Source organism: Strix aluco, chromosome 18 (assembly GCF_031877795.1).
Source record: "Strix aluco isolate bStrAlu1 chromosome 18, bStrAlu1.hap1, whole genome shotgun sequence".
NCBI lineage: Eukaryota > Metazoa > Chordata > Aves > Strigiformes > Strigidae > Strix > Strix aluco.
In genome coordinates, this window is record NC_133948.1 from 16,726,113 (window position 1) to 16,743,531 (window position 17,419).

At 45.2% G+C, this 17,419-nt stretch overlaps 1 protein-coding gene across 8 annotated transcripts in view; it reads left to right on the top strand.

Moving 5' to 3' along the window:
* The first annotated feature begins 1,482 nt into the window (after positions 1-1,482).
* MORC2 (MORC family CW-type zinc finger 2) overlaps positions 1,483-17,419 on the top strand; it is a 49,682-nt gene continuing 33,745 nt past the window's right edge. For 2 of the 8 annotated variants that reach the window (XM_074843704.1, XM_074843701.1), the window contains exons 1-2: positions 1,532-1,607; positions 17,039-17,129. Coding sequence is in view for 5 of the 8 variants with exons in the window: in XM_074843696.1 (XP_074699797.1) it covers positions 1,540-1,607; positions 7,717-7,770; positions 9,255-9,289; positions 10,271-10,339; positions 17,039-17,129 (317 nt within the window). In the remaining 3 variants the exon portion in view is untranslated. Of the gene's footprint in view, positions 1,608-2,383; positions 3,885-7,716; positions 7,771-9,254; positions 9,290-10,270; positions 10,340-10,912; positions 10,992-17,038; positions 17,134-17,419 lie in introns of those variants that run through there. The other 6 variants (XM_074843696.1, XM_074843700.1, XM_074843698.1 and 3 more) reach the window with 6 other exon arrangements.

Below are 17,419 nucleotides of genomic sequence, written 5' to 3' on the forward strand. Positions count from 1 at the left end.
ACTAAATGCTGTGCTGGGAAGTAAAGTTCTCAGCTGCAGACTCATCAGCTCTGGCTTGAATATGCACTGGGAACCCATTTCACACAAATGTACAGACCAGAAGACACTGCAAACAAAATGGGAGGCAAGCAACTCAAATCTAAAGCTCAGACTTTAGCCATTCACCAATCACAATTAATAACAGATCATTAAGTTTAACTTTGCACCACATACCTCAGATACACCACATCAGTGTCTGCACAGACGGAATTCCTTCATACTTTGGGTCTTTAATTCAATATTATCTGAGACACAGGAGATGGAACCATCCTGTTTTAAAGTCCAGAAGGAGAATTTAGTATATTTTTCCACTGGGCAACTCAAGTGTTCAGCACAGTATTTCTGGCCTTCAGGATTCCCAGATTCAGCCCGTGGTTTAGGGGGGGACAAGGTGCGCGCAGGATACAAGGAGCTCAGCCCCACTTTGTTCAATCCATTTGGATTTCAAGATGAATTAAAGGCACAGGATTTAAGGAAGAATATTTATAATTTTATATGCCCTCTCTATTAATGTTTTATTAAGTGCGGGCACATTCAGCAGCTTCTCCTTACTGACTTCCCAGAGCCTGCAGGGATCGCGCTGCCCGCCGCAGGGCCCCGCAGCCGTTGCCGGCCCCGCGCTCTCTCGCAGGCCAGAGGCCGCCGCTCTCCGCACGGATTCCAGCGGCGGAGCGGCCCCATCCAGCTGCGGGCCCCGCACAAAGCCGCCGCCGCCGCGCCCGCGACTCCCCGGAGGCTTCTCCCGCTCCACCCCGGCGCCCGAGCTCCACCGTCCGCTAGACCCGCCGGGCCCCGCTTCTCGCAGCCGCCTCCCCGGGCCGGGCGGCACCGGGCCAGGGCTCGGCACCGTCCCTATGGCGGTCGGGACTCGCGGCTCCGGCGGGGTTTCCTCGGGCGGCGCGGCCCGGACGCCGCTCCCGGGGCTGCGCGGCCTTCCCGGCGCGGCGCGGCCCGCCCGGGGGGAGGGGGAGGCGGCGGCGGCGGCGGCTGCTCCCGCCGGCTGCTGGCGGGGGGAGCCCGGGGCCGGGGGCGGGACCCGGGGCGGTCTTGTGCGCGGCCGCGGGGCCTCCGCGCGCCCCGGTGCGCTGCCGGCGCGCGCCGCACTCACCCGCTCCCACCCGCGTCTCGCCGGCCGAGCGCGCCCGTCACGCGGCCGCGGAGAAGCCGCAGCGGCCCGCGCCATGGCTCTCCCGTCACATGCCGCGGCCCAGCCAATGGGCGGTGAGCGGCTCGGCCCCGCCCCGCCGCGCGGGGGCGGCTGCGGGCGGCGGCGGCGGCGGGGCGCGATTGCAGTCGCGGCGGAGACAAAGCGGGGCCGGGGGGCGGGTGGGGCGAGCGGCCGAGGACGGCGGTGGCGGCGCCGGCGCCGGCCCGGGGCGAGGGGGTGGGCTCCGCGCGCGGCGCCGGCCTCCCGGCGCGGGTAGTGACTGGCGGCGGGGGGGTGGCGGGCGGGGAGGCCTCGAGGCACACGCGGAGCGCGGGCCGGGCCTGGCCGCCGCCATGGCCTTGGCCAATTACAGCAGCCTGAACCGGGCCCAGCTCACCTTCGAGTACCTGCACACGAACTCGTGAGTACCGGGCCGTGCCGCGACGGGCCGCGGCCGCCGGGCAGGGCAGCGGTGGGGCGGGGCCGCAGCCCGCGCCCTCCAGGGGGCAGCGCTGCCCCCCCCCCCCCCCGCCGACCCCAGCGCCGCCGGGTGCCTCGTGGGCCGCTTCCGGCCCTGTGGTTGTGCTGTGGGCGGGCCTGTGGGTTATAGAGGATAACGGGGCGTGGAGAGGACAGGCCCCGGGGAGGGGGCTCACGGGAGAAGGCGGGTGTAGCCTCTGGGTCAGCCGTACCCTTGTGGCTGCGCCTCTCCGGAGAAGCATCTGTGCTGGCCGCAGCGGCTGTCGTCCCTCCCTAGCGTCGTGTTTCAGCTGTGCCCAGATATTTTGTGCAGATATGTTTCAAGCAGGAGCATGACATTCTTCTGATGAGCTTTTTGAAGCTGCTGCAGCTTTTGTCTGTCACTGATTGTCCTGGGTTTGGCTGGGATAGAGTTAACTTTCCGAAGAAGCTGGGAGGGGACACAGCCAGGGCAGCTGACTCGAACTAGCCAAGGGGCTATTCAATACCATCTGACGTCATGCTCGCTGTGTAAACTGGGGGAGCTGGCCGGGAGGAGGAGCGATAGTGGCTCCGGAATGGGCTGAGCATTGGAATGGGCTGGGCATCGGGTTCCTGGTGGTGAGCAGTTGCACTGTGCATCGCTCACTTTGTATATTCTTTTATTAGTAGTATTGTTGATATTATTCTTTCTGTCCTTGTGTTGTCCTATTGAACTGTCCTTATCTCAACCATGAGTTTTTATCTTTTCCTTCTGATTCTCCTGCTCCCCCATGGCGGAGGGAGGAGTGAGCAAGTGTCTGCGTGGTGCTCAGTTGCCAGATGAACCTGAACCATGACACTGATGAATCCCCCAAAGTAAAATCTCCTGAGAAGAGACAGAGTTCTTGTTTAAAATGGGTTACTTCTGAATGCACGTCTAGAAGATGGGAAGTGCCATCAGGAAATGGTGCTTAGCAGGGTTAAGCACCCATCTATTGCACATAAGCCTTGTAGTGCTACATACAGAAGAGTTTAAAGAAAGAGCTTGGCCAAACTGCCCTGGAAGAACAGTGTGAACCGCACTTGGCATTTCTTCATTTGGATCAGCTGGCCGCTGTCGTATGATTGTCTGCTAACGTTTTGTGGAAGAGTTGACTCTTACTGTTACTGTCAATAGAAGAATAAATAAAGCCAGGCTTATCTTTTCACTTTTCCTTTTCAACGTGTGAAGGCAGGCTTAGAGTGAAGGACTGCAGTGGTCTGCAAGAGTTTAAAAGACTCTGGATGTGCAGAAATGTGGACAACTTGATTTCAAAGTAGATCTGACTGATTTTGTGGGTAACACAAGATATATCTGCAAGAGCAACTGGGACGAATCTCATGTATGCCAAGAGCATTATGATCCATTTCTTTTCAGGACAAGGAAGGTAATGGGTTCTGCACAGAAGAAACCTAGTAACAGCCCGGTGTTACCCTTGGGTCTGTGTCCTGTGGTTTCGCTCTCTGGCTTGGCTGGTAGCAGTTGCGTGTGGAGTGGACAGTCAGGTGCCTGACGATGACAGACAGTACTGAGTCACCTTCCTTGTGCTGCCGCTGATTTGTGACATTCTCATGTCCAGCTGCAGAAGACAAATGTACAGATTAGAAGACCGTATGGCAGAGCTCTGTCAGGAGCTTGTGTTTGCCTGCAGAACATATGAAGTCGGCCAGAGTTCTTAAGAAGATAATGTCTGCGCTGCGGAAAAGGCTGATGTGTTGTTGCTGCCCTGAAGTATTAGATATTGAAGCTACTTCATGTTGCCACCATACTTACTGTTCTGCTTACACTGCTGGTCTACTTCCGTTGTGCTGTATGTCTGCAATGCATAATTGCATTACACAACTGTTAGGAGGAGCTGGAGGCTAATGTGTATGAATAAGGCAAAGCCAGGGCTTTCCGTCCATCACGAGTGAAGAACCTTTTCTGATTATGGGGATCAGTGCATAAGCCAAATGCTTTCCTAAGAGTGGGAATGGAAACAATGGAAGTAATTTTTAAAAGAAGAAAAAAAAAAAAATCAACCTATGACAAATAAACCACCCCCCAAGAAAAGAATGAGCAAAAAAAACCCCCAACACCCAAAACCAACCCAAGAACAGCATAGGGCTTTTGATAATGGAGACTCTCATCTTTTGGACTTTCTCTCTTGCTGAGGAAAACCATACCATCTCAGACAAATTTCATTTCGGTGCTAAAGATGTTCTCATAGTCATGGAGGTAGTTCTTTAAATTGCAGTTAAAAATCAGCCATCTAGCTGTTGAGGTGCAGAAGGAAACCACGCCTTACTTTTTTTTTCTTAAAAGACTTCCTTTACGTAAAAGTTTTAGTATGTCTAACTCAGACTACTCAGTCTGAAGTGCTTTACAGAAGCCAGTTTATCTCGTCCCTGAACTTGAGAACTTGCAGCAGATCTTTTCAATAGCTTCTTAATGCTTCCATGTCTGATGGCAGACTTCACAGCATGTACCTGAATCTTCAGGGGCTGTATTTTTTTTAGTAAGAATACCACTGTGCTTTTCCAAGCTTTCCAAGTGCTTTTCTTGATGGATAGTTGACTGGGGACAGACTTTTTAGTAGGGCCTGTAGCGATAGGACAAGGGGTAATGGTTTTAAACTAAAAAAGGGTAGATTCAGACTAGATATAAGGAAATTTTTTATGATGAGGGTGGTGAGACATGGGCACAGGTTGCCCAGAGAGGTGGTAGATGCCCCATCCCTGGAAATATTCAAGGCCAAGTAGGATGGGGCTCTGAGCAACCTGATCTAGTTGAAGATGTCCCTGTTCAGTGCAGTAGGGGGTGGACTAGGTGACCTTTAATGGTCCCTTCCAACCCAAACTATTCTATGATTCTATGTTAAAGTTCTTCTAGATCATAGGATGAAAATCACTGTGCATAAGCACGTAAAAACTACCTGTGCGTTGGTTTTATGACTTCCCAAAGTTACCTGCTTGCCTTCACATTGGTTTTCCTTAAAAATTAAATGCTGCTACTTTAAGATACTTCCAAAGCTATTCATAGAAATGATCACAAAAACACCTGAGCCCAGCCAACTTGGGTTTTTATATTTTGAACATTTGTAATGTAAAATTGAAGTAGTTTGGTAAAAGATGAACAGCTGACATTGTCTTCTAACAGTAGGTAGGATTCCACTTGTGATTGAAGTTGGGTTTTTTTTCAGTAACTAGGATTGTCCTGTTGAGTACAGCTGGAGTGGAAGAAGGTCACTCATATAGAAAGTCTTCAAAATGACCAAATGGTGGGCCTTAGGAATACTAGTAATAACATAGCAACAACATTTGCCCACCCCACAAACTCTCCAATTTCTTCTTGTGCGTGTTTTCTGTTCTGGCCTGAAACAGAGTGCAGTACTGAGAGGATAGCTCCTGTCCCTGAGGCAGATGTCAAACTAGCATTTTCCCGGATGTGGCCTCCTTCAGAATAAAAATGAAGTCTTATGCCTTTCGTTAGTAATTAGGTACTTTAGTAATTAGTCACCTGCATAGGTGACTGTGCAGGATCAGAAGTCCAGCTGGGTTCAAACAGAGGTGATCCTCTAAGAACTGCTCACAAAATAATCCCTTGGGATGTTACTCCAAATGGCTGTTTGTAGAGGTGTTTGAAGTCAGCCATGTTCTGCAGAGTTATCTGACTTGATCTTTTGTAACCCAAATTTCAATAAATTGGCAGTGTTGGACTTCCCTGTTCTGTTCCTTCTCAAGCCTGCGCTCCTGCGTGGAGCTGTCTCATGAAAGTTGGAACTTGTGGGAAGATCCAAGCCATTCTGCTTCCGCCAAGATGAGTTGTTGCTGAGAGTACAGATTTTGATAACATTTCTCCTCCATCCATGTGTCATTTCATCAGCTGTATGACCAGTAGTAGTTGTATTTCAAGTGCTCTGACTGATGGAAGTTACTGTTGCCTCTGGTGATGCCCGTCTAGCTCGCGCTAAGTGTTGCGAGGTTATGTGCAAGCTCTGATAGACTCCATTTTGCCAACAGCTTGCCTCGTGGTTTTTAAACTTATGTCGCAAGTAAAATAACCCCAAGCTTTTTTGGGAGGTGGGGGCAAATTACCACCAGTTGATAATGGTGGATGTTAAGTGTTTCAGGCACTTTTGACTGTAAGGCAAGACCATGGTTTTTGTTAAAGCTGAGTTGATTGAATCAGGCCAAAGAATCAGGCCAGACTTTAATTAGATATTGACAAGATAAGTGTAAATGTTGAGATTAATATACTGACTAGAAGATATTTCTAGTGTATATAAATTTTTATTAGTGATGAATAGCTGGAGTAGATTTCACTTGCTTGTAGCAAGGTTTTACTTTGCCTGTGTCAGCACAAGAGGTTCCAGTTTTGGTAGATGCTCAGGTTGAGGATGGTGTCAGGCTATGTGGAAATGAAGTTTTATCTTGCCTCTCTTCTTATCATCTACAGCTACATTTTCAGCTATTTTGTTCCAGTATCTTTCTTTGGAAATCCCTACTTGTATCTTATTTGCATCTTTTCCTTAGTTTGAAGCATTTTTAAAATTGTAGAGTAAAAGCTGCTAACGAAGCATAGTTACTATGCTAAACCATCCATTCGCTTATGGGTTTTTCCTGACATGGGTTATTTCCTAAATAAACTTCTGGGCTGTTGATTCGTGGAGCTGAATAGGTGCTCGTAAACTCAAGGCAGCACTTGAAATCTGTGCACAGGAAATCCTGCTTAAAGGAAAGAATACCAAGTTTGAGCTTCTGTGGAAGCTTTCTGATTGGGAAGATAGTCTTCAAAACACTGTTCCCTTCTGTCTCGTGTCTCTGCGTGGGCAAGCGGGAACTTGCAGAGATGGAAATCTCCGTTCTCGTCGTTCGAGTGATAACTTGCAAAACTGATGTGTTTTACCTCTGACTGGAGCTGCGTTGATGGGTTAGGTGCCATGACATTGAGGATGATTATGAAAGTTCATTTTGTGATTGTCAGCATTATGGACAGTTATAGATTTTTATGTGTGGGAAGTACCTGTGTTCTTCAAAAGCTGAAAATATGAATAAGTATACCTTTCTGTTTGGTCACCTGTTGGCCTTCTTGTGTAGTAGTGAAAGCAGGTTCTAAGTGAAGAGGTTTCATGCAAACTGAAACGTTGATAAAAACAGTTTCTGAGGACTCAGTCTCTTCATTGAGCATCCTAGAGGAGCAATAGATTTCTTCAGGTCTTGTAGCTGCTGTTAGTATTGGAGTCAGTGTGGCTCATCTACATTTGAAATAATTGTTAGGTTTTGATGGTAGGTCACCAGGTTGGGCATTCAGTGGTGATATTGCATTAATGTTGGCAGACAATGTATTGTAATGATTTTATTAGCTCTTTAAGGTTTTCTCACCATGTATCTTCTTTCAAGGTTGAGGCACATAACTAATGGCTTTCAAACAAGTGCTGCTTATAAAAGGTGGCAGTTAAGAGGCTGGAAACTAAATGTGGCTTTCAAGATTGTGCTGAAGTGACACCCGAGTAGGTGATTTTAGCGTTGAGTTTGGAAGGTGGTGTTGTATAGTGGTGGCCTTTCTCTGGATTAGGAGCAGTTGCAGCTATTGGAAGTCTCGCAGGATCTGGAAGCTTCTTCCTGCCAGAAATGACTTCTACAAAGTGAATATGTGCTTGGGGAAGATGGACCTTATGTGTCATCCTCATCTGTCCGTGTTTTACTTATAGGCAGTGTTTAGTTGCTATGAACAGGCCTGTCAGTGTGGTGAATAATTAAGGATTTATATGAATTGTTGGCTGGTTCATCAGGTCAACGATTTTCTCTGTTGCGTCTGTGAGCTACGTGATGTTTTTTAGACCATAGTGGGCAGCAGTTTGTTGTATCAGACTCCATGGGGCAGCCTGTCTGCTGCGTGTCTGCCTCTGGTAGACAGTAAAATGCTCATTTCTAGTCTGCTGTCAGTGGCAGATGCTAGTATTGTAGACATACTATTGGACTTGTTTAAAATGTGGTTGAGATTCTTGTTTATTTAAAGGTTTCTTTTTAAGTGTCAGTGTAACCCTGCTGATTCTGTTTTGTTGCAGAACTACCCATGAATTTTTGTTTGGTGCCCTTGCAGAACTTGTAGATAATGCCAGGTATGTACCTGAGACTGCCAAATTCCCAAGGTAAATTTGGTTAAGATTTAATTAGCCAGTCTATTTGTTGACCTTGAGCAATTTTCACTTCTAATACACTTTATGAAAAATACAAACCAGAAGATTTTGCTGTAGTTTAGTGTAAATGTTTCCCTTGGTCCTCTTATACCGCCACATCTACCCCATTAAAAAAAAAAAGGTATTATTCCTGAAAAGGTAAGTTTGAATGGTAGAACAACTCAGATTGGAAGGGGAACTGTGAGAAGGCACAAGATTGATGTAAGGAAAAAGTAAGTTTGACTTTTTGTTTAAATTACTGGAGCTGGGACTCTTAAGACACTTAGCTAATCTTTGACTTAGTACCAAGCATAGCAGTTGGATGGAAATGAAATCAGGAGCAGGATGCTGAAAAATAGAGCAGGAACAGTTAGAGAGACTTGAGAGGAGACTTGGTATTTGGAAGTCTCAGGTTTTAGGTCACATTTCTCATGTTTGCATTAGGGAATCCAGGCTATGGCTGCGTCCTAAGCCTTGAGCTTCACAAAATATTCTGATGAGGCATTATGGAAATATTCTGGGATTATTTTCTATCAAATGTGAATTGTCACACTCTGCAGTTCATAATGCAAAGACCTGAAACTGGAAGTTTTCTGTGTAGGAAAGATTCTGTGTAAGGCATCAGCTGTGTGTGAGTGCGCACTGTTGCTGTTTTCACTTTTGATATAACATAGTTAAATGTAGCATCTTTGAGATGAATAGGTGGTTTTCTCTTCAACCTCTTGGTTCTTCCTCTGGCAAAAGTGAGGTTGGCCTTCTGGGAAGGAGGTAGCTGTACTTGGCTGGAGATACAAAGTGACTTGACATCTGGGAAGTGAGGTTTTGTTACAGCACTACAACTGCACTCTTCTGATCAGCTAACCAAGGGTATGTGATGGTCTACAAGAAAAAAAAAAAATGGTTTCGAGAAGAGGGCGGTAGTGCTGTATATGATGCTTTTTCAAATACAGAGGATGATGCACAGTGTATGAAGGGCTTTATGTAAACGATCTTGAAATGACAGTTTCCTATGACAGCCTTGAATGTATCTGGATGGAGTTCTATGTGGACTTCCTAAACTTTTCATAGGCATCTTGACAGAAAAAATGTAGGTATTGTTTGTTTCCTACAGGAGGGAGCTCAGAAGTGTGTGCTTATTTGAATCCCCACCCCATCCCCCCCGCCCCCTTTAGTATGACTTTTGTTAAAGAGACAGTGACACTATAACTAGGTTTAGTTATGTGGCAGCAACATCTTGTGCTGGAGTTTGGGTTCAAGTAGGCAAAAAGTAGAACAATGTACCTTTTAACTTGCTTGTTAGTGCTGAATCTGGGGCCTTTGTGGGCTTTGATCTGTGCAGCCAATTCGTTTTGGAAATTACTGTGTTTGGCTGGATTTTAGCTTCATTTCTATTTGAGATTGAATATTGTGTTTTTATTGCTTTGTAGAGATGCAGACGCCACAAGAATAGACATTTATACTGGTAAGTCACTCCTGCTGCTTCCTTGCATGTCAGCAGTTAAGTCAGTGGTTAACTTGGATTTAGGCTGCAAATGCGTGTTGTACCTGGTAGAATAAGAGTCAGGGTGTTTACACCCAATACTGTGTTCAGTTTTGGGCCCCTCACTACAAAAAATCCATTGAGGCCTTGGAGTGCGTCCAAAGAAGAGCGATGAAGCTGGTGCAGGGTCTGGAGAGCAAGTCCTGTGAGGGTCAGCTGAGGGAACTGGGGGGGTTTAGTCTGGAGAAGAGGAGGCTGAGGGGAGACCTCATGGCCCTCTCCAACTCCCTGAAAGGAGGGTGCAGAGAGGGGGGATGAGTCTCTTTTCACAAGTAACAAGTGATAGGACAAGAGGAAACTGCCTCAAGCTGTGCCAGGGGAGGTTTAGATTGGATATTAGTAAAAGTTTATTCACAGAAAGGGTTACCAAGCATTGGAACAGGCTGCCCAGGGAGGTGGTTGAGTCACCATCTACACATATCTAAAAGATGTGTAGGTGTGGTGCTTAGGGACAAGGTTTAGTGGTGGACTTGGCAGTGGTAGGTTTATGGTTGGACTCAATGATCTTAAGGGTCTTTTCCAACCTAAATAATTCCGTGATTCTACTGTTTGTCCTGTGCCCCAGTGCTGCTTGTCTTTCAAAAAGTTGTACCTTTACAAATAACTCGGGCAAGCACTTAGATCAGCCTTCAGCTGTCAGGTAAAGTGAGCAGCTGTTTATACTGGATGCATTAGAAACCTGCTTTTACAATATACTCTTGTAGCATATGTTTACATACAGTTTGAAGTGCAGAAGTTCTTAGTCATTCTGTAACAAAAATCTCGTGCTCTTTCTTACAGCTTAGCCATACTGGGGTTGTGAAAGTCCTGTTTGTTGTGTTACTTCTGTTGTGAACGCTGATTCCATTTTATGGAACTTTTAACTTTTGCTTGTAGGAGTAGTGAATAACTCTTCTCTTGTAGAGCGACGGGAAGACCTGCGAGGTGGATTCATGCTGTGTTTTTTGGATGATGGAACGGGAATGGATTCAAGTAAGTGACAGGAAGTTACACTTGCGTTTTCAAGCTGAGGTTTCATGTTATGGCTCAAGTTGAATTAACAGCTTGGTTCTGTTGAAAGGGGCATGTTGCATGCCTGGATATGTGTTCCTGCCCCTGCACTGGCTCTTTTGCACTGTATCATATATCAAACTATTCACCTTTTCAGTTGCAGAAAACTAATCTGCCCAAAAGAAAATTGTTTTGCTGCTTTATAGAGTTGAGTCAGCCTGGCCTGTGGTTTTCCAGCAACCAAAGTTGACCTTGGGGCTGCAGTGAGAATAGTGTAGCTAGCCAGAAAAAGGAACAAGCACAAGCTTTGATGAGCATAAGCCTTTTCCCTATTAGAGGCTGCCGGGTGGTTAGTGTATCTCAGATTTAATATGAAACTGTGCCACGGCAGAAATTGAAAATCTTAGCTTTGAAAGCATTTTGCAATAGTTTCATCATTGGTATTGTGATTGAGATCAATACTTGACAGTATAAGATCTTAGGAGTATGAGAAGAATGTAACAAATGTACTTCTGCATTGTTGTAAGAATTGATGTAAATCCATGTTGCATCTAGCAGGAGAAAAGCAGTCTTGCTTTGCTTTACATCAGTGAACAGCACTTTCAACCCACATCACTTTCTTTGTGTCTTGAAGGTGAGTAAATCCTCCTTGTGAGGAGCTCTCTACTTAGGAGACAAGTTGGGCTAAATTGGAAGCTTTTGGAGAAAGTGGGGGAGATGGGTAAATAAGCATTGACTAACATTTTTGTACTGATTTCTCAGTACTTTAAGATCCTCTTGTGATATTTTTGTGGTTTAACTCCAGCCAGCAACTAAGGACCACACAGCCACTCGCTCCTCCAGTGGGATGGCGGAAAGAGTTGGAAGGGTAAAAGTGAGAGAAAACTCATGGGTTGAGATAAAGACAGTTTAATAGGGAAAGCAAAAGCTGCATCTGCAAGCAAAGCTAACTAAGGAATTCATTCCCTGCTTCCCATTGGCAGGCAGGTGTGCAGCCATCTCCAGGAAAGCAGGGCTTCATCACACCTGATGGTTACTTGGGAAGACAAACACCATCACTGCGAATGTTCCCCCTTCCTCCATCTTCCCCCCACTTTTATTGCTGAGCATGACATCCTGTGGTCTGGGATATCCCTTGGGCTGGTTGGGGTCAGCCATCCGGCTGTGTCCCCTCTCAAGTTCTTGTCCCCCCCAGCCTCCTCGCTGGTGGGGCGGTGTGAGGAGCAGAAGAGGCCTTGACGCTGTGTAAGCACCACTGAGCAGTAACGAAAACATCCCTGTGTTATCAACACTGTTTTCAGCTCAAATCTAGAACATAGCCCCATCCAAGCTACTATGAAGAAATTTAACTCTATCCCAGCCAAACCAGTACAGATTTGAAGCATTTAGTTCTGTTTATTAATCCTTATAAAAATACATTAACATATTTCATACACAGATTTGTGACCTGCATAAAGGAATTTAGTTTGAACTCTAGACACCTTCTGTGTATTCTCTGGAATACAATTAAGGGTGCTGAACAGGTCTTCTGAGAGCACTTTTCTGTCACCAGTGGAATTGAAGGAAGCAATTAAGCCCCATCCATAAAACAAGTTCAGAGACTTAACTGTGGCCTTCTCACAAGCCTTTGAATCAGGGAGAAGAAATACAACCTTTTCTGCATGTCTTGAAAACTACACGTTTGTCTTGAGATTGAGCGTAGAAGGTGACAAATGTCTGTTCTAATGCCGCAGAGTCTAATAGCAGCTTTTACGCCGTTGTTGCTCCTGTATTGCTGATTTTGTGACAAAGTGGGATTTAAATATTGGCTAAGTATTAAGTTGCTTCTTCTGACTGATCTTTCTGCCAAATCTTGAAGGATTTTTATCCTGACTTTGGTAGTCTGAGATACTCTGTAAAGGAGATTGGCAGATTCTGTAGGTTGTAGTGGTATTTCACAGCACTGTGCATCATGCACAGCAAATACCATATAGTTTATGTCTTTTGATTGTCTTGATCAAAGACACCATCAAAGTGTGTTTTGTTCTGTGTCTGAAAATTATTTTTTTCAAAAAAATTTCAACTAGGCTGTGAAGTTATCTTTGTCCCTTTCCAGGACATTGCTTTTCAGAATGTAAAATTGGTATGCAACTTTGTTTAGCGCTTTCAGAAAAGCCCTTCTTAATTTTCAGCAGTCTGAGACATATTGTTTTGATGCAGAGTCTAGCTCTAGCGATCACATCTTCATGGCTTCAATGCTGGATGGTCATAGTAAGCTTGATATGCATTTGACAGTCATTTGACCAAGGGCAGCGAGGTAGAAACTACATTTGCTGCACTGTTTGCCTGTCAACATGGACAAAAGTGGCTGGGGAGAGTCTGCTATTCTAAGTCCCAACATGGGCCTCTCTCTGTTTCTGTCCCTGGCTATAGGGGTCTGAGTTTTAATTTCTTATAATGCAGATCTACTAGATTCTTATCTGAAAGCTGATTTTAGGAGATGTCAGCAGAAAACCTTTTACTGAACTTTTTTTTCTCCCTTCTTATTTTGAAAATAGCATCAACATCCATACAGACCTTCCTTCAACAGAAATCATAGAGCTTGGGAGTGTTTTATTTTTCCACATGATAATTTTAATTAAGGATTATTTTATTGTACATAAAGCTGATGCATTAAAAGTAACTACTTGCCATTGTGCTGCTGAAGCTCACACTACCATGAGACGATTTAGCACCCTGTCCCATCACGTCTTGAAAAGCTCCAGTAATGGGGCCTCCATCACATCGCTGGGGAAGTTGTTCCAGTGATTGATTGTTCTCACTCTAAAAAATTTCTTTCTTATATTGAGATGAAACCTTTCCCAGTGCAACTTGTACCTCTTGGCCATTGTCTTTTCCATGTGGCTTCTTATGAAGAGAGAGCCTTCATCCTCTTTGTAGCTGCCCTTGAAGTACTGGAATACTGTGATGAGATTACCCCAAATCCTTTCTTCTCAAGGAAGAAGAGACCTAGCTCCTTTCATCTTTTCTCATAGGGCAGGTTCTCCAGCCCTTTGATCATCTCTGTCCAGTCTGTGTGTGTTTCTTGAATTGAGGAGACGAGAACTGGACACAGTACTCCAGGTGCAGCCTGGCAAGCACTGAGCAGAGTGGGATGATAACATCTCTTGTCTCCATAGTAATGCCCCTGTGGATGCAGCCCAGGATCCTGTTTGCCTTTGTTGCTGCAGTGGTGCAGTGCTGACTCCTGTTCAGATGTCGTCCACCAGGACCCCCAGGTCCCTTTCACCAAGGCTGCTCCCCAGCCACGCAGATCCCAGCCTGTGCTGGGCTCTTTGGTTATTTCATCCCAGGTGCAGGACCTTGCCCTTCTGTTGAACTTCATATGGTTCTTGCTTGCCCACTCTTCCAGGTCTCTCTCTAAGGTGGCTCTCCCTTCTGATGTGTCCAGCAAACCCGGTGAGGGTGCTTTTGATCTCATCATCCAGATCCCTTACGAGGATGTTGAACAGTGTGTGGGACAGCATTGATCCCTGGGGGACCCCACTTGGGACAGGTTGCCTGCTGGAGTAAAAAACATTGATGATCACCTGAGCACAGCCTGTGAGCCGGTTCCCTACCCATCTTACATAGCACCCATCCAGTCTGTGTCTTGCCAGTTTGTCCAGGAGAAGGCTGTGGGAAACGGTGTCGAGTGCTTTGCTGACGCCCAGCTAAACAACATCCAGTGCTCTCACCATGTGGACAGAAAGTGCTGCCTTGTTGTAGGTAACCAGGTCAGTCAGGTGTCACTTGCCTGTGAGAAATCTGTGCTGGCTTATCTGAATCACCTGTTTCCTTTGGCTTGTAATACTTTTTAAGAGGACTAGTTCCGCTGCTTTCCCAGGGATTGAAGTAAATATATCAGTTCTTGCTATTTAAACTGTATTTTTGACGTTTGGAAGCTCAAAAGAGCTTTTGTTTTACTGGATGCAGTTAATTAAGTACTAATGTCTTGGTTGCTTTATTAGATCTTGTATTTTTAAAACACTGTTAATCCAAGGCTCACAAGGGTGAGGAACGATGTTTAAATGTAACTGGGATTCTAGTGCTTCTTTTGAAGTGCGTGTATACGCTTTTATGTGTAGGCAGTGACATCTGGGAGACCACTCTCAGGGAAGTGGTCTACATATTTCTCAGAGGAAAATATCTCTTTAACCTTGTAGCACATTGACATTTCCTTTCAAGTTAACGGATTTTTGAAATAAATCACACTAACATATATTAAACTGGTTTGTCAATCACTAGCTGTGTTCAGCCATCTCGCTCAGGTGGCTGGGTGTCTTGTGTTTGTTACAGTGATGAAAGACCTCAGAGCTTCTCCCCTGTTGACTGTCCCAGGGAAAGCTTGACTGGAAGTAGTCTTGGTTTAGGCTGATTTCCCCCATGTAGTAAAGAGATACTTCGGCTCTGGAATATTTTTTGAGGATGCTGTTGAGTCCACTGCAAGTACTCTACCTAATGCGAACGTAAGAGGTGAATTTATGGAAAACGCAGGAAGGATGATTTTTTTTTTTTGTGCTCAGTAGGACCTTCTTTAGTGTATTCTTAACTGGAGAACTTGGAAATATGAGAGGACTGGCCTCAGAGGGTGAAGCCAGGTCTGCCTTCAGTGGCTGCCTTGTGACGCACAGTGGCGGAGCAGGCAGCTGCCTGCAGGGATGTGGCGGTGCGTTTGTTGTGTGTCAGCCAGCGCCTGTGCTGTAACAGCCTGTCTGTCGTTCAGGAGGGTGCTTTGTTGCTATCCTGGAGGACCAACACTCAGGGACTAAACAGCTCTGTCCTGCAGTTCTTCATCCCAGGAGTCTGATGTTTCTTATTAGGAAACTTTTTCTCTCTTCCCTTGATTCCTTTTCTTTGGCTCTGAAGATTAATCTGCCATCTTGAGCAAATTCCTTCAGATTGTTTTTTCTCTTGTCTGTTTGGCATAGATCACATCACCCTGCTTTTTGTTGCCAGGGAGTTTGTTTTTTTTTAAACGCAGTAACTCTGAGACACAACAAAGTGAAAACAGTGTGACTGAAATAGCCTTAAGTGAAACTTGCTCCAGAGCCTTAACTCAAAAAAGCTGGAAACAAATTCATTTGTACCTTGATTCCTGAGAGGAGGTAAAGATTAAATCTCTTCCAAAGATAGCAAGCCTGGAGCAGAGAGATGCTCTCTCACTCCTGAGTAGTCCCCTCTGCTTGTCATCATCTTTGTTCCTCTGCCCAGAAAGAAGAATCTTTATAGGGTGGCATTGGATGTCCAGCATTGAGTGATAAATCATGTGATCACCTTTTCTGAGAGAGGAAATGCTTCGGACAATTACTATTTACCCTTCTTAGGCTTCTCAAAGTTTTCTTAAAAACAGATGTTGATACCACTTTGTATAGCAAAAGGGTTCCAGTAGCCCCTTTTCTGACCAGGCTTTAAAACTAACACAGTAATAGTCATAATAATAATATTACCATCATCACCAGTATCCTTGCCCAGATCTTAAATACAAGATAATCTAACGTTTTCTTTTTTTGGCTAGAAAATACTACAGTAGGCTGAAGGAAAGGACTCTCATCCAGTCAAATGTTGGTTTTGAAATAGCTGTGGACCTCCATTATGAACATACTGAACTGAGGCAGTGAGGTGCTTGCACAGTTGTTCTCCTGTAGTTTTGCCTTGCAACTTGTGGTGTTAAGTCTGAATGTCATTTCAATGGAAAATGGCATTTTGACACCCATCTCGGTGATTTTGTGTTGGACCAATGGTATTAGTACTAAATGTCTTACTGTAAAAACTCGCTGTCAGTATTAGTGGACCTGGGTAAGTTCTCTGCATGCTTAAACCCAGCCTGTCCCATGGGCCCAGCTTCTGTGTAGCTAACTGATGGGGTGAGTGTTGTCCCGTGCTCCTTCACAGCTTGTGTACGCATTTGAGGGCTGTAATTGTTGTTAGCCTTCCTGTCAAGGCACTTTGTGTTCCTTGTCTCTGGAATTGCATTTAATTTCTCCCAGTAAATTCTATGGTCAAACGATTGCTGTCTCTTGGGGGAAGGGAGAGGAATTGTTCTGTCCTATGGATGATGTTAAAAGGCTTTGTCCCTTGAACAATAGAAAGGCTTGAACTAAAAATGACAGACCCTCTCAGCTGTAAAGCCATCATGTCCTTTCATTTTGTCCTGTGCTAATAAAATACTCTGTTAATTGCTGTGGTACTTGCTAGTAGTGCCTTTTCACACACAGCTGTCTGCTGTCAGTAGTCCAGCAATCTGCTACAAAAGTTAGCTTTTGCATTAATAGTGCATTAATTAATCATAGTGTTCAGTTCAACACCATGAAGAAAAAGTAACGTTTATCCCAAATTCAAGACCTTTTTTATAGTACTGCCTTATGCTCTGGTGCCAGTGGTTTTGAGTCTGTGGTGTCAGCAGTGCAGCAGAGCTGCAGTGCTCCAGGGGATGTTTTGGTTTATGGTCACGTTGATATTTGTGGTGGACACAACACACAATCTTGTGGACATTTTTGGTAAAAAGAAATGTCTTCATGCAGTTCAGATGGGGCACTGGGCTAGTCTGAAACTTAGAATTATTTTTGTCAGCATACAAAGCTTTTGATAATGTAAATGCCATCGAGCAATGTGTGTGAATATATTAAAATAACCTTTTTTGTTCCCTGTCTCTCGTTCCAGATGAAGCTGCCAGTGTTATTCAGTTTGGTAAATCAGCTAAGCGGTCACCTGAGTCAACTCAAATTGGGCAGTATGGGAACGGCTTGAAATCGTAGGTATAACAAAAGCCAGCCTCCTGAGATTATGGAGGTTAGAGTTGAGATAGTAAATGTATTTTTTGCTTGGAGGTGTATATCTTCTTCACTGGAAAAAAAAAAGGCAGATGAAATCTAAATAAAGATACCATAATTTGGTAGATGGGAGCTCTATGAACACTTGCTGTAGTTCTTCATTGGCAGAGAAGTCTGTCCAAAACTGGTGACAGTGTTTTGCCATTATGTTTGCATGATGCAGAGGTTACAGATGAGAGCTGAGGGAAAAAAAAAAAAAAAAGAGCAGGGA